The sequence below is a fragment of the Malurus melanocephalus genome, unplaced genomic scaffold, assembly GCF_030028575.1.
Source record: "Malurus melanocephalus ecotype Western Australia unplaced genomic scaffold, MMel_1.1 scaffold_33, whole genome shotgun sequence".
In the NCBI taxonomy this organism is placed as follows: Eukaryota; Metazoa; Chordata; class Aves; order Passeriformes; family Maluridae; genus Malurus; species Malurus melanocephalus.
In genome coordinates, this window is record NW_026623265.1 from 3,497,214 (window position 1) to 3,514,585 (window position 17,372).

At 37.5% G+C, this 17,372-nt stretch overlaps 1 protein-coding gene across 4 annotated transcripts in view; it reads right to left on the minus strand.

The window, feature by feature from the left end:
• The window catches only part of UTRN (utrophin), a 348,477-nt gene that overhangs the window by 238,633 nt on the left and 92,472 nt on the right, over positions 1 to 17,372 (minus strand). For all 4 annotated transcript variants that reach the window (XM_057364021.1, XM_057364022.1, XM_057364019.1 and 1 more), the window contains 9 exons: positions 15,967 to 16,090; positions 14,142 to 14,229; positions 12,872 to 13,107; positions 12,431 to 12,611; positions 9,633 to 9,778; positions 8,586 to 8,798; positions 2,491 to 2,604; positions 1,542 to 1,697; positions 477 to 647 (listed from right to left, as the gene is read on the minus strand). In XM_057364021.1, coding sequence (XP_057220004.1) covers positions 477 to 647; positions 1,542 to 1,697; positions 2,491 to 2,604; positions 8,586 to 8,798; positions 9,633 to 9,778; positions 12,431 to 12,611; positions 12,872 to 13,107; positions 14,142 to 14,229; positions 15,967 to 16,090 — 1,429 coding nt within the window. The remainder of the gene's footprint in view (positions 1 to 476; positions 648 to 1,541; positions 1,698 to 2,490; positions 2,605 to 8,585; positions 8,799 to 9,632; positions 9,779 to 12,430; positions 12,612 to 12,871; positions 13,108 to 14,141; positions 14,230 to 15,966; positions 16,091 to 17,372) is intronic.

Below are 17,372 nucleotides of genomic sequence, written 5' to 3' on the forward strand. Positions count from 1 at the left end.
TTGCAACAGATGATGAACACATGATAACCTCACAACCCACCTGAAGTAATTTTCTAAATGTGGAGGCACAATATTTATGGGATAAACTGAAAACCAACAGCTAGAAGCAGAAGAATGTTTTCWCAACCATTGATTTAGATAGAAATAAAAGATGATACTATTGCTTTTCTCAAGTTTTGTCTCCTGCAATCACTTTCCATATTCTTAGTGTTTAACATGCTATACATAATAAGCCTGACTCAGCAGCTGGGCAAACTCTTATTTATTATGAAATCCCTACCTCTCATGGCCAAATAGAACATCTGCTTTTATAGTTTATGCTTTAAAAATCAAAAATTCCACAAAGGAAAGAAGAAAAATRCCATTTATCTTGCCATGACCTGAACTCCTTTCCACAAATATAATTGCATCAAAGGTCAACTCCCAAAGCCCTGAAAGTTTTGTTTCTCCCTCTACAATGAGCTGGTATTGCTGACCTTCATTTCCTCTACTGCGTTCTCTAGCTCTTCAGGGGACTTGTATTCAAAATCTTTCTCCAAATATTCTTCTTCMGCTTGGGTCATCCATTCTTGCATCTCCGCCAAATCCTTCTTCAGATTTACAGCTTTTTCCTGACTTTCAGACAGGCGATTTTTCTGACTAATGATCTAGAATCCAAGGTGTAGAAAGAAACAGTAGCTTTGTTACTTGAATGTCCTTGCATATGTCAAAAACCACAAGTCTTTGTTAAAACATTTTATTACCAAAACAGTTTCAGGCTTTTTGAATTAACAAACCACTTTTACACTCACACAGAAACTTATCAACCCTTTTTAGTAGATCAACAAAAATCTAGAGGTGAGGGAAGGAGGAGAATTACTTATTTTTTTTCCCCTTCATTGCATGTAAACTGATAACGATCCTGGGAAGAAGTCAGAGAGAATAAAATCCTCTTCTGAGAGCAAGTACAATATAGTTAAGATATATCTTTATATAGAGCAATAAAACAATTTTCAGGCCTCACTTCTTTCCATAACCCAGAGAACCCAAATTCTATGTCAACAGCAAGGCTCTCCAAAACTGATTTTCATCAGGAATTGCAATAAAAGAAGTATGTTTCTACAGACAGCAGAAAGCTTCCACCCAAAAGAAACAACTAAAWACAGTGGAATGGTAGTCTATTTATAGCCTTTTATTTTTCAAAGCTGCTTGGAAACAGACAAAAATTATACAGGGACAGAATAATATTCCAGACCTCAGAAACAACAACAAAAAAAGTCAGACTTTCCTCCCACACACACCAGAAGGAGCAGCATAAARCAAAGTGAACAAATTAATTTTTAATAACAAACTCTTAAAGAGTTCACTGTGCTACTTCCAGTTAGGTACCAAGAAATATGTGCATTCAAGTTGGACTTCAGCCACTTTGGCAGCGAACAAGTAAAACATCCTCATCCCACTGCTTCACCATTACATTGCTTCAGCTCTTCACCATCCTCCCAAAGCCACACAACCAGAGAGCTGCAGTAACAAGTAAGCACCAGTACATGGGGAGAACTCACCTGTTTGCTCAGTTTCTCCCACTGAGTCTGGCAGTCCACTAGCCTAGACTTTGTCCAAGTATTAATGCTTGTGATAGGCTGAGCTCTTAAAGCAGCCTCTACTTCCTTCATCTCTTTCAGTGATGGTTCAATTGTCTCCATTTCATTGATGAAAATCTGAACACACAWCAAGAAAATTAATGTTGTTCTTTAGCAAGATATAACATTAATTTAGAATAATATCAATAATTTTGCAACTTTTAATTACTCCAGAAAAACTTCTTAGGAGCAGATCGATACTGTGTTCAATACCAGACTGCTTAAAACAATTCTTCAGCGGTTCAAAATATCAGAATATGCAACTAAAGAACAAAGTACCGCTTGATATACACAATATAAACATGTTCATATGCCAAATGCCAACACCAAAACAACAGAAKTTTGAAGATTACATGCTTCTGGCATACCTCAATTTATATTCTTCTCCTGGAAACAAACATTTGAAGATACACTGTAATTATTTACTATAAGATGAAATTCTACATAACTGTGATCATTATATGCTACTGTCTTTCTTGTAAGACAGTCAATTCTAAACTTTAGGACTTTCATCAGACTTATTTGTTTCTTACTTTTACTACCCTTGGAAATTTAATGCAGAAAGTACTTCACACCCACAGATTCAATTCCTAAATTAAAAACAAAAAGGRAAAAATATATAAACCTTTTAAAGAGGAAATAATGCCAACTTGTAGGTAAGTATTTTTAAATACTGCAAAGATCTTTGAAAAGCACAAAAACATCATAGCTACATAAAAGATACCAACCAAAATATGTCCTGAAGAAAGACAGAACAATTTTTCTGGTGGGCTTTATGGAATATGCTACAGACACTACTTAATAATACAAGCAAATAAGTAGCATCTCTTCTTTATTATTTCAAAAGATTCCTTGTAAGAGCAAAACTCACTGTGCACTGGTCAAGTTGCCTTTGAAGTCCCTCAGTATCTCCTTGAAGAGCCTTTTCTGTCATTAAGAAGTCTTTCACACCATCCATCCACTTCTGAACAACTTTCGAGTCAGTCTGAATCAAACATAGTAAGGAACAGTTGATAGAATGCCACGGTGAAGAATGTATGGTTGTTGCATTTCAGCTTTTAGCAGCTTGCAAAGAACATTCTACAAGCCGCTGACATTGTTTTGTCCTTGAATCAGACCAACTCTGGTGTAATTTTTGGGGTTGTTTTGTCAGGGTTTTCAGGGGGAAGAGGGGTGTCCCAAATTTCTCTGTTCTCAAATTTATATGAATCTTAAAATCACAATAGTGATTTTCCCATCCACCACAGCATGGTTTAAGTGAACTGCACTGTTCCAGGCTACCTATCACACAGCAGCATGAGATCAGAGAAGGAGGASAGCATGGCTTAAGGAAGTATGGGGTTACTACCCTTCACACGAAGGACCTGGCTGAAGGCTGGGAATATGCCTAGAAACAATGATATAAACGATGCAGGACTGTTACCACCACGCTTGTTTAAAAGACAAACTGCACTCACAAGGTAAAGGGAGTGCCCTATAAAAATACAAATGTGGAGAAGAAGAATGGATAATGCTAAACATATCAGACCAATAGAAACTATTCTGGAAAAGCCCTGCATAACTGAGAGAGACATAAAAGGAAAAAAAAACACAGAAGATTAGACTAATCACTAAAATTAAAAAAAAAAAAAAATACAAAAAACCAGCCCAGCTGCTAGTAATAGCAGCTAGTGTACTCACTAGAGCAACTCTTGGAGACAAAAGTAACCACACACCCAATTTCAGAATTATCTGATCTAACAATTGGCAGTTGCCTTCTGTCCTGCAATGAGGTAGGATTAGAAGGAGGGAGGCAGAAGCATTGTCATCTCCTTCCCATGCAATCATGGATGTTCCAGATCATCCTTACAAACAAAACCAAGACAAATTTAGAGCACAGAGAGGGATTTTCCTTCCTCTGGTTCATCCAACTTATGTGGTTGACATTTTTTATTAATACAGCTGGACTTATTTTAATTAACTTTTTTTAACTGTTTGTTTGGAGTTTTTAATAGATGGCATCTATTTACCCTGACAAAACCATCATCATAGAACAGCTTATCAGCTTCACCTTCTTCTCTGCATGTCACAGAGAAGGAAAGCATATACTTAATTTTCTTAAAAGCCTGACACTAACAGCTTTTTCAAAATCAATGTATTACTCACTGTTTCTCAAAAAATGTCTGCACTAATGAGAACCCATTAGACTAAGTTCATGTTTATTTTTACATCAATGCTACCATTAGAGGTCAAAGTCATGACATTTTCTTCATTCCTTGTCCATTTTGGGGGTATTTCCTGCAGATGATTAGCCTGAAAACCATTTTCTAAAAGACAGACCCCAGAAGCCTTAACAGTAAGCCATGGCTTAATGTAAAAAAATACATATATAATAAATATATTTATAAAGGATGCCACTTTACAAGGCATTTTAGCACAWAACTAATTTAGCTTTCCTACAATAAGCTATTTATATAAGTAACTGAAGGGAATTAAGTGGTGTTAGTCAGACAAGCATTTAAACAACTTGCTGAATCACAAACTAAGCCTAAGGAAGTTTAATGAAGTAAATGCTCCTGTATTGCACAGGCAAATAATTATCAATGCTCAAATAACCAGTGCAGGTTGTTGATGTACAAGAGCTCAAAATTTTTAGACATTAATACCCTCATCATAGAATGCTTTGGGTTGAAAGGGACCCTAATGATCATCCAGTTCCAATCCAGCCACAGGCAAAGTCATCTTTAACTAGACCCCATCCAAATGGGCCTTGAACACTTTTATGGCCATGTTCCGGTGCCTCACCATCATCACAGTAAAGAATTTCTATCTATATCCAATCTTAATTTACCCTTTTTCAGTTCAGAGCCACTGTCACTAGTCCTATCCCTACATGCCTATGTAAAAAGCTCTTGCAGGGTCCCTTCAGGTACTGGAATGTGCTATAAGGTCTTCCTTACAGAGCCTTCACTATCCAGGATGTTTTCAAAATTTATTCCAGGCCAAAACAAATATCAAATGTGCTGAATCTTAACTGATWCTCTCCTAGAAAAACCACATGATGTACAACCACGCAGTAGATTTAAAAGATCTGAAAGCRATACACAATCAAAGACGCAGCAAGCCATACATTACCAGAGGCATGATAACAGAGAATACAAGATAAGGAAAATTTCTTCTAGAAAATACAAGCTACAAAACAGATAAAATGAGCTTTGTCTACTTTTCCCATAACATGAGTATTACAGTTTCCCAGTAAAACATTACTCCCAGTTCATGTCACTAATGCATGTGTTGTCAGCTTGGGGGAGCCTCTGTCACATCACAAAGAACAGAGGACTCACAGGCACATCTGCCACTGACAYGCTCATCAGACTAACAAGGATATCTTAATCATTGTTCACCAGCCTGCTCACTGTTAAAATGAGRATACTTACATTGTTTCTTTTCAAAAACCTAAACGTGAGGAGTGCTGTTTTGGGAAATGTCAGTTTTTAAAGGTGATTTAGGAAAAAGAAAGAAACATTAAAAACAWACCAATCATTGCAATAGTTGCACATAAATCCCATGTCCTCCAAGGGCTGACATTCACTTTTTTTTTTATTTTCTCTCTCAATTTTTTTTCCCCTTTAACAGCCAGGTGCTTCAACTCCTCTCTTGGCCAAGGAGATCCTGCCCAGCCATTCTCCAAACTAATCTTGTCTCTCTGGTTTGCTGTCTGCACCAGGACCACAGACCAAGGCTGTCATAGCAATCTTTCCTGTGGTACAAGTTACATCCTGTTGTGACCAATGCTGTACACAGCATTTTTACTCAACTTGTTCCAGATTGTCATTTTAATTTCTACAATGCTAGTCAACAAAAATCTGTGTATAGATTACTACCAAAGCAAAATCAGAGAATATAACACGACTGTCCATCCATTGACAGCTTCATGAAACATTYAGAAAACACAGGAATTGTGTACTTAAAAATACAGTTCATAAGAAAACACAGTGTAAGCCCCATATTTAAACAGATAGCACCAGTAGGTATTTCTTTTGCTTACAATTACTTAATAATAGTTTAATATTAATAAAGCAATTATTAATAAAGAAACAATTTAATAATTATTKCATTGTTTCTTCTGCTACAATTTCCTTTTCAGCTTCTCAACTTCCTTTGAAGTTAACAGGAAAGTTTTTAACATCTTGCTCAGGAAGAAATTCTGTTCTCAGATCTACCCAAAACAGTGCACTGCTTCAGCACTTCGCTCTCCATGGCAATTCAAAAGTCACGTGGGCATAAAATCCRTATCTGTTACCAGTGAGTGCTTCCTATGAGTGGTGGTACCAACATCCCTATGGACAGCTGTGAAGAATAGGGCACCTCACCTCTGACTGAAAAACCTAAATAACTGGTCACTAACTAAAAGCCTGCTATGCTAAAACCTACACTACTCTCAGCTAAATGAGAGAGAATTTAAATTTTCAAATGCCATCCTGCACATAGTTAAAAGCTGTGATTTAAAAAAGTAGATGCACATACAGACTACTCAAATTAACATGACTGAAGTACAGGAAGAAGCATGCTGCACATACAAGAAGTTTAGAGAGGAAAAAAATGCTGCTAATACTGAAGAGTGAAAAAGGTTCTGCTCAGCATATCTACAGATAATCAAGGAAACTACAAAGTTTCAATCATTTGAAAAACAATACTGATAGAAAATGGTTGTGCAAAGGACACTGAGACAGGCTTACTTGCAGAATATTTATTCAGTCCTGCTTCATAACTACTAAGTGTGGCCAGACAGTGCTGGGAAGCAAATGAGACATGATGGGATACCGTATATTAGGTCAAAGTCAGGAGAAAAATTAATGAGGAGGTGGTTGCYAGAAAGTAACCACCAAGGCTTTGGCTAAGCCTTGGAAGTTAATTTCTTCTAGGCTCCTGTACAAACCACCTCACTCACCAGCTGCTCCATAGCTCCACATCATCCCACAGACTGCTGCAAGTAGCTACTGTAGGATGGGTTTGCAGGAACCAGACTAAAAGCAGAAGCACAACTACACACATTATTCATTTTTATGCTCCAGGTTGTACAGCTTAAAAAAAATGAATGACATTTTTCCTGTGAAAGTCTGCAATTCTTCTTCCTATTCATAAGTTGGTTTATGGCTYTTATTAACAAGCTCACTAGCCTAGACTGGACTACCATACCTATACTATTCATATATACAGATCCCACACACATGCTGCTGGGAGGACCTCAAGTCCCAAAATAAAAAATTTGTGAACAACACTTCATGAGTAGGATCAGGTTTTCCCTTTAGGCATTTTTCCACCAAGTAAAACCTTTCAAGGGAACATGGTTGTGGACTCTGTTCTTAATTGGCAGCCTACTCCCAGCTGTCATTTAGTTACAATCTGTAATCCCTACCAACACTTCTTCCAAGTTTGTGGTTTAGAAAGGGGGGGGGAAAAAAAGGTTTGAGGTTTTTTTGAATTTCTGAACCATAATCAGAAATGGCTTGTGCAACTTTTACTGCAACATCATGCAAATCAACTATCTGGAACTGGTAACATGAATTTCGGTTTAAACATGTGTATCTATACTGAGTAGTTATTAAAGATCCTGTCTGTATTAAAATGAAAAAGAAAAAAGGAAAATAATAAAACTCACAATCAAAGTCTAAATCCAGTATCAAATAAAGGAACTATTTCCTGCTTCAAGGGATGGGAGAGCAAGAATGAAAGAAAATTTTTGGGAAAAGTGGTGGTGTGTACACCAATGTGCTAAAGACAATGCACATAGACAGTTGTTTATGTCATAAATTGCATGATGTGATACATCCTCTGTTAAATGGAAAAGAATGTAAATAAACCCACACCTTAAAATATTTAATGAATGTGAAAATAAAATTTTTTTAGCTAGTGCACATGTATCTTCCTCATGAGAGAATTTCTAAAGCACCTTCTTGGTTCTTAAAATGGAAAATACAACATGAAAATGAAAACAAGAAACTCATYTAAAATCTAGTTAAACAATACTCTGGGGAAAAACAGTGTTACTGTAATTGGTCTTTTATGCTGCTGTGATCAGCTTATAAATCTAAGGTGATACTGAAGAATGGGTAGTGCACATTTAATCATTAGGKCACAATAATATTGCCATAGGCTCAATCATAGTATATTTTCGTTTTTATCTTCATTAAACTCCTCCCAGAAGAATATAAACAGTCTAAAGAAGGGATTTAAAACAAGCACAAAGAAATCGATCTAACCAGTAAGTACTGAGTCCACTTCAGTTAAGTTACTTAAGCATTTATCTCTCCCCTCTATCAATGGGGTTAACATGTACATACCCTTACTCTCAATCCATTTTTAAAACAGTGTTATTTTCTGTCTTGCAGGAATTCATATGCATGTGTATRTATTTATAAAATAGGTAAGAGCGCTGAGTAACCTTAAATTTTTAACTGCCCTTCCTGTCACTTCAGAGGCCATGGCTGGAACTGGAAAAGTCACTATACCCAAACATCTTCTTTATTTCCTTTTTTAACTTCCTTTTACTAACTCTTCATTATTGTTGACTGAAACCCCACTTGAAGGAGCAGGTTTTCTGTAATAGGCATGGAATTACACTTTTAGGCCAGTAAGGCAGAAGGCATCTGACACCAATCCCAATGGAAAGCATCAGCCCTASTGGGATCAACAGCACAGCTGACATGCCCTTGACCTCAGCATAACCTTTGCTTCTGGTATGGAATGAGAGGGATACCAAGTGAAAAGTATTTCTGTCAGAAGACAAAATAATATCCTGGGCACATTAGAAGTCCCCTTATACACTGCTACAAATATACTACAGATGCTTTCAGGCTCTGCCAGACTAGTGGATCAACATTCCACTTCTCAATCAGTTTCATCTGGACTGCTGCAGGAACACAGAAAAAGAAAGGTCTGAAAAGCAATGGAGTTACGCAACCAAAAAAAGTCCTCTCTCTTTACCTCAAATATTCTCAACTTGGGCATAATTTCCTCCAGTAGTTTAACATCTTTGGAAACCTTGAGCTTTAACTTGTCCCAGCGTCCCTGCACATCCTTGAACTCTTGCATGTAGGTGTTTTTTACATCTGCAGCTGCATGTTTCTCCAAAGCTTTTGTTTCTTCAGCAAGTTTATCTACCCTGGGCTTCTGGGCTTCCAGTGTCGCACAAAATGTCTGTAACAAAGAAAAAAAACCTCCTTCCAGTATCAGCCAGACAAAAGGTACACATTTACATGCAAGTGAAGTACATCAAAAGTTTCATGGTGCATACGGCAGATTCAGTGAAGAGTGATATTCAGTCACAGCAGTTTCTGCAGCAGAGATGTCCAAACAACCTTTTAAGTAGCAGATCCTTCAAAACTGGAGCAGCAGCAGAAGGGTAGCAAGGGGGTAGCAAGTAGCAAGGGGGTAGCAAAGCTTGCCCAGGTAGCCAAACTCGCCCAGGCACCTATGCCTCTCTTGTGCTGTGCAGTATTGGCCCCTAAGGCAACAAGCAATKGCTGTGCTATCCTGCACTCACAGAGGAAACAAAGGTGACAGACCAGAGCCTCAGTATTGCCATTGCCCCACCAAGTTTGTTTGATCAGGTCACCAACCTGATCCAACCAAGCCTCTAGAAGGGGGATGCTCTTGGGGCCCTAATGTCCATTTTGGAAYTCCTGAGCACAGGAGATAGGTGCACACCAGAGAGTGCCGGAGAAGGTCACCAAGGCCACCTGAGGTTCCTCTCCCCTGGCTGAGCAGTCCCAGCTCTCAGCCTTGTCTCCTGGCACAGGCAGCAAGAGTGGGCTCTGAAGTCTTRAGGCCTGGAGGTCTCCAGCCCTCTCATGGACATGTCCCTCAGCAGCCTGACAACCCCTCAGGTTTTGTATTGGYTCCTCTTCCTCACACCCCTCCCCGACATCCCACTGCGCAGTGTTAGCTACCCACTGGAAACAAGGCAGGAGAACAGAGGGTGACAGCAGTGGAGCAACCTCCTCACTGCTTCAGTGTGAAGGTGAGAGTTACCTTAGCCTGCTGCAGGGCTTTCTCAACCTTGCTGGGCTCACTCAGGCCACTGGTGAGTGAGTGCTGCTTGCCCTCCAGCTCGCTCAGCGTGTCCTTCAGCTGCTGCAGGGACTCCACGTACTCCTGGCTTGGCTGGCTTTCTGCCTCTGGTATCAAGCCAAACAGGAAAAGAACAAAATATGAGGTAAGGAAATACACTTGAAACCCAAATCATAGGAGATGTGAACATCATAACTTTGCAAAAGCTAAAAATCTCTTCTGCTGACAGCAATGTTTTTCCTTTAAAAACTCTTAAATATATAATATACATACATATTATACAGAATATAATAATAAATTTACACTTACAACCTACCAAAGAATTTACCAACTCAACCTCATTTTCAGACTTTTTTATACACTTAAGCCCCTAAATCTATTCACGTGGCTGGAGTGGTAGATTTGACAATATTTAAATGATATATTATTATATCAATAATAATCCATAGTATTTAAATATAAAAACCACCCCAAATTAGTATTTTGCATTTTTAAGCTTTAGACATATCTACTCTTTATCTGAAAATACTCACACAGATATCAACTATATATAGAAAACATAGTACAGCATATATAATATGCCGTATATTACATATTAAATTAAATATATGCACTATGTTTAGCATGTATATTTAATATAAGCTACATATACATACATATATTTATAAATACTAGTTTATGTRTATAAGCACATCATAGTCTAATAGTAGGGTTTGTGTTTTGGTTGCTTTTCACTTWTTTTTTTTAAACATTTACCCACACAAAGATATAAAAATATCAGCTTTCAGCCTGTTGCCAGAATAGAAATACTATCTAGGAAGAGMGAAAAGGGAATTAAAGTTTTGATAGAGTGTCTGCTTGCCATCTTCAACCACATCGCAAAATTTGTTTGATTCAGCCCTGTGTGCAAATTCAGGCAGGAGGCAGCACCTCACTGGCATTTCAGAGGGAAAACAGCCAATTGGAATAACTGCAGCAAAACAGGATTTTRCCTGTAAGTCCTGTACTGTGGTATGCATATTCTCTGGCCTTGGATTCCTAAGCAATATTGTCACTGCCACAAGTGAAAATTAATATAAGCCCTGTTCTGACTCACCAGGTAACTTTTCAACAGCTTACTGTCAGAACTGTCCTACCATATATAAAAATGAGTCAACTTTTTTAGAAAGAATCAGACTTATCCAGCTTCCTTTTCTCAAAAAGCCAGGATCAATTTAAGGAGGGGGAAAGAAACTTAATAAAAAGGGTACAGTTGCACTGTCACTGAACTACAGCAAATCCTTAAGGAGAAGAAAATAGTTTGAACAGCATTCCCCGACAAAAAAAAAAGTCAATTCCCATTGAAAAAATGCCCACAGAGATGAGTATCAGTGCATGGGTGAATTTTCAGAGGCTCAAAGAAGAGCCATGAAAGTTGCTGGCCTTCTGTCAGTCAAAGCCTGCCAAGTTCACAAATGCCTAAGTGACACCACCAGTTGTTCCCACCAGTTTTGTGCCTCTGGAAGTTTTTACCTTGCAGCATTTCAAAATATGCCACAAATAAACAGCTGAAACCCTGAACTGGCATTTCCCTCAGTTCTTCAGCAAAATAATTTCTCTGCAGGTTGTCTCATTCAAAAAAAATACACAAAAACAAATTTAATGTACTAGAATATAGATGGTGCTTCTACCTAGCAGTAAYTGGTTCAAGTATACCAATAACACCTCAAGTGAAGTATGGCAAAAAAAAAATTAAAAAGTATTTTTGTCACATGGTGTACAATTACCAAAACACACAATACCAATAAAATCACTTACAAGTACATGAACTCAAAATAGATATAAAATAACAGCTCATCACAGAAAGAATGAAAGCACACCCTTGTAATTTGAACATGGCTGACAGATACTTTATTCATACAGTTTTCTGCATATATAATTGAAGTATGCAGGCATGCATTATATATAGATGACCTAACAATTTAGTAATTKAGCCTATTTTTATTACACACAGAATATGGTGTTAATGCTCTTCCATTTGGGGCTGTTGATAAAACATTTCCTCAAATTCCTCTGAAACAAAAACTAAGGAAACAAAGATGTCTTACAGCTTTGCTATTCAGAGCTTACAGCTCTTGCTATTCAGCTGTAACATATTATCAGAGCCACATATTTCACGCACTACATTTAAAATCCTTTAGAAACCAGCATGACTGGTCTCAACACTCATAATGAAATTTTTAATGCAACAACAACCCAAGTTGAAACTGCCTGAAAAGCAAGCCAGATTCCAAATCACTTCAAAGATGAAATTTCCAAAAGGAATTATGTATGACTAATACGSTCAAAGCTATGAAAAAGAATAAATTTCACATGCGCACTTCCATTTTACAAGMTTCTTCTAATCTTCTGTTTTTCATTTCTAGAATTATTTATTTCTGTAAGTGCGAGAGTGACACAGATTTTTGAAATATATTATCCACCTTAAATATCTCTTGCTAAGTAGTTAAATGAAGTTTCAGGAATGTTGGATCCTTGATAATCATTTTTAACATCATGGAATGATATATTTTTGAATTGTGCACAGATGAGGCCATACAAATATTCTTCCAGGTGAATAAATTAATTTTGTCAGCTTGACGCAAAGCTGCAGCATAATCAATAYAAAAATTCTACCAAAATTCAGTGAGTTTTCAGTCAGCTCAAAACAAACAAAAAAGCCTCCAAAACACAAGTAAGCAGGAGGCTTTATATTAACATACATATTTATACTTATTTACCTTTTTTCAGCTGTTGGTGACATTCCTCTAGTTTTTGATGAGTCAACTTGAAGTGATCCAGAAAACCACTCAAGTTCTCCTGAATGAAATTTGGAGACATGGGCTGAGAGGTGAGTGTCTTGCAGGTGGCTTTCAGATGTTCCAGCTGTGGACTCAGGCTTACAAGATGAGTTAACTCCTTCTGCAAGAGATTAAAACAAAAACCTAAATTCATAATTGCCCTGTAAACACRAAGATTTTAGCAAATCACAGCTCACCCATGTTACTAGGGTGACAACACTAAAGTACTTCTGTGACAGAGGTACCAAAATCTTCCAGTCAAATCAGGTGCCTTGCATGCTTTAGAAACTGAGTTATCCTACTGACTAGGCTAAGCTCTTCTGGGGCACACTGTACTTCTGACAGCTTCCAGTCAAAATTAACAAGTTTTGCCAGACTTACCTGACATAAGTCTTTCAGGACTGCTGAGGACTGGGATGTTGAAGAAGCATCCTTTTTAAGCCAGTCATCCTTCTCAATTAAAGTCTTCTCAAGCTCATTCATTTTCTTTAAGTAGGCATTTATATCTTCCTGGTACTTTATCTTTCTGGCTACTTCTTCTAGATTTTGAACCACATCTTTCCACCCTGACAAAATTTGCTCCATCACAGATTTTATATCCATTGTAGGAAGTCCTTCTAMAAAGGTTATACAAATTATCATTATATTAAGTGCAACACATTTTCATTAACAGGCATTTAACCTTTCCTTTCTTCAAATACTAGTGCACTTTAACATAAATCACTCTTTCAGCCATCAGCTTCAGGGCAATGGCACCCTCTGTAAAAAGTTGCAGCTGCAGTAGGCAGGGARGGGAAGACTGGACAAGCTTAGCAAATTGGGGCATATGTGCAAAGCACCTGGCTGCAAAAAATGTGGTTGCTGGGAAATCCAATGGAAATCAGCATTTTGCAAAAGGGATGCTGGTCAGTATGCAGGACAGCGGTACTACTCTTTCTCCCGTGTGGATGCTACCAGTCATAGCAACTTCACCAGAAGTGCAGATCTAAAAGACTCTGGATTATATGGACGTCTCCCTTACAGAGATCACATTTCACTGATGGAGTATTGTCAATATGAAACAAGATTTTGGCAAGGCTTAAACATTGAACTTTCATGAAGGTCAATTATAAGATCCCATGGATAAGTGTTTTAATTGACAATCTATCCTTTTCCCAATCAGAGACATTTCTTGCCTTTGAGCCATAAATTGTGACTGTATCATTAAAAACAAACTGATGGTTTTTACAAAAMTAGATAAAACTATGAAAAAGAAAGATACATATATATCAAGCTTAAATTTGGCTTCAACATTTTCATTTCTCTACAGCACTTACATTGTAAAACTTTCACTTAAAATCGAACTACCTCCTCAAAAGCACGTAGCTGACATTGTTACCGAAATAGAAACAGTTTCTTAAAATAATCCTTAAAAGAGTGCAAATAAACTCACAAACATTAATGAACAATAATATTGCTTTTCTAAAGGCTTAAAAAAACCCTAAACACATAATTAGCTAGTAAAAGTAACAATGACCAATGCAGGAAAGAAAATGAGAGGAGAGGAGAAGAATAAATTGCGATGCTTAAGTGGAGATAATGTATTTCAGTATTATTTCCCAGCAACTCAACTGATTAAATCACAAAAGAGAAAAACCTCCAAGTTGCTTACCCTTTCCCATTTGATCCAAAAGAATGTGTCCACTTCGTTTCAGTTCATCTAGCTTCTGGCTTTTTTCAGCTCTTTCCTTTTCAATCACCTTTAAAGTGAATCACAAAAGAATATAGTAGCAGCAAGGGTTATTTTCCTTGACTTCCCTCCTTCCYCCAGTAACATCTATTTTCCCGCTACTACCAAAAACATATTCAGTTTTCTTGGACACAACACCTTCTAAGACGGATGCTAGTTCTGCTTGTTCAGAAAACAAATGTAAAAGGAGTTAGCTCTCACAAGTGCCAGGCATGCAAGAGATCAGTAAAACAGCACCAGGAATAAAATATTGTTTAAAAGCTTGATGATCCCACAATRTGAAATAAGATGCTGGGACACCAGCTAAAACAAGTTACTTGTGATCAACAATGCAACTGTGATTCTCTAATGTGAACCAAGCAGAAAAGACTTTAATAGTCCCTTCATTTCTACAGTTTCTACTGAGATTTCAAGCGGAAGGGAACAACTGCCCTGTTCCCTACAAGTGCTGTAGCAAGAACTACAGCACTCAAGTCACCCATTCCTATAAGCACTAGTGCTTTACTCTCCTTCACAAAGATACAGAGAGAGAAATTCTCTGTGACTACACCAAGATTTTTAAAGGAGCCAGCTCCTCGCACATGTCATACATATTGGTGAATATTCCTTTGTGAGTCAATAAGTAGAACACATAGACAGAAGAAAAATTAGTTACTTGGCCACAAGACCACAACTTCAATGTCCTTATTACAACAAAGTATTTCCAAACTAAAATCTTTTTGAAACTCGTGTCAAAGGTCATTACCCTGGTTTAGACTTACTACAGTAAATTCAGAAGCCTGCACTTGTTTGCACAGCTGGGGAGAACAAACTGTGTCCTATCCACTTACAGCCCAATCATTTAAAAACAGTACTGTTCATGGGAACCTGGTATCCATCTCCRAGCCTCTTTTTCAAAGAGCTATAAACTTTCATAAAGATCTATAAATAAAATATTGGGATGGTTGTTTTGGTTTTTATTTCCAACAGTACTGTCATTCCAAACATTCCCACTGGTGCCATTTTGCACTTGAGCTCTAAGAAGGAGCTTCTCTATACATATTTTTAAATTTTGCTTTGGATTTCAGAAGCAAATTCAGGTCCTGCTAAGCTCCAGTAAGCCTTCATTAACAGACCATGTTCAATGACAAAAAGGCAAGAATACATTCCAGACAGAGAAGAAATAAAAAATGAAATGGCTGTTTCACAGGTCATACAAGATTCCACAAAATTATGTAGTCTGTCTTGCAGGTCAGCAATACCAGWCACAAGCTGTAACAATCAGGTTTTCTCCAAAATTAATAGAGCAAACAAGGTGTCCAAGCATTACAACAAACCTCTTTGGACCTTGGGTGGTACAGTGTTTGAGGAGTATCAGAGCACAATTGAAAGGGACTCTGAGCACCCCACTGGCCTATCTTTACCAAAATTATATAAGTAGTGTCAATCAAGGCCACATCCAACTGTGAAACATGAAACTGAAAGATGCTACTTAATGTAAAAGACAATAATCCTGAAGACAGACATTTTTCAGAACTCCAAAAAAGACATTAGTAATATATGTTTTTTAAATGTCCTGTGGATTATGCAACAACACCAGCAAAAAAATGTGTCCAACTGGTCAGAGATTTCCATGTATGTCCAGTTTTGAAACCATTTAACTAAAGGATTTAATCCCCTCAAAGCATGTGGATCAGCTCACACCTCTAGCTGACAGCCAGCTTAGACACAAAGTAAACTGAAACATKCTCTATTTTCCCCATTTTACCTTCAATTTTTCTTTCATGCTTGAAGTCTCCCTCATCTTCTTATATTCTTTGATGTGTGCAGCCTCAATGGCAGATTTTGATTTTGCAATCCAGTTCAAGAGCTCAGCACTTTCAGCATCAAACCTGGTTTAAAAGGTCAGACAGTTGTTTTTTAGTTTTTGTTTCATTTTTTCCCCATTCAKTCACTCTTAAAAGTTTCCCCATTCAGACTTTAAAATCAAAAGTCTTGAAGTCCAGCACATTATTCAATCCCAAACCAGCAAGCCTGTACACAAAGTTAGTGTTTCTCCTATTRCTACTCACAGGAAGCAGGGTAGAGACAGTTTCAAAAGCCTACCATAATAAAAATTATGCCCACAGTATTAGCCCTCAGGAACAAATTGAGAATACGTGGTGCATTTTATTTCTCCTTTTTTTTTTATGCACAGCTTCACACAAATTCTAACTGTTTCTACATTAAGAAAAAGATCTCTCAATGCCAAGAATTTTGAAAGTAATAAACTAAACCTCAGGAACAAGACAAATAAGAATTGCATTTCAAACATTTGAAAGTCTGCAATACTATTTCATCTTAAGGAAAAGCTAACAGTGGCAGTGAAGCTGACAAACAKTTTTGCACACTTAGCTGAGTATAGATTAGATTATAGTTTACTGGTTTTGTCTACAGTGGACAYGCCTATACTGCCAACTTTCTTATGCCTAAAACCTCTAGGCTACAACCTCACACCATAAAAAAAAACCCAATCAACTCTCAAACGGAATAGTTCTGCACTGAACTTGAAGATGTAYAGATACACTGGACAGACCACAAGTCAGGTCATATCACAATTACACTGTGTGAAAAACAGTGTGAATCCTAACACAGAATAACAGCACCCCAATAAATACAACTGTCAAACACTTTAAGTTTCCATGGGAAAACTGGCAAAATTCTACTTACTGGTCATTTGTTGGTTTCAACATATGGAATGTTTCAAATGGAAACATGCAAAAGCATCAGAAAGTTTATACACTCTCTTTACTAACCCTGTTTTTCATATAGTTTGACCTCTASGAAAACAGATGACAGATTAATCACTTCTGCTTTCAAAACAGTTTCTACAACTCATGAGACACAAAGAAAGGACAGATGGCTTGCTGACTGCTTTACTGCCCTGGRACACCCACATGCACACACCATCCCCACCACAGTTTATAGGGTTTGACCAGTGTCTCAAGAGAGTTTGGGCAGGTTCCTCACTTCTTCAAACCCTCATTCCCCCTCCAGAAAAAATGAATAAACTTTTCTTCATTGTGCAAACACACATCACCTAGCACAGCCAACTCCCTAGAGCTATGCAGCCTCTATCGTATCTCTAAATGACCTGACAAAGATTTAAACCAGTGATACTTCAAGGAAATGCTC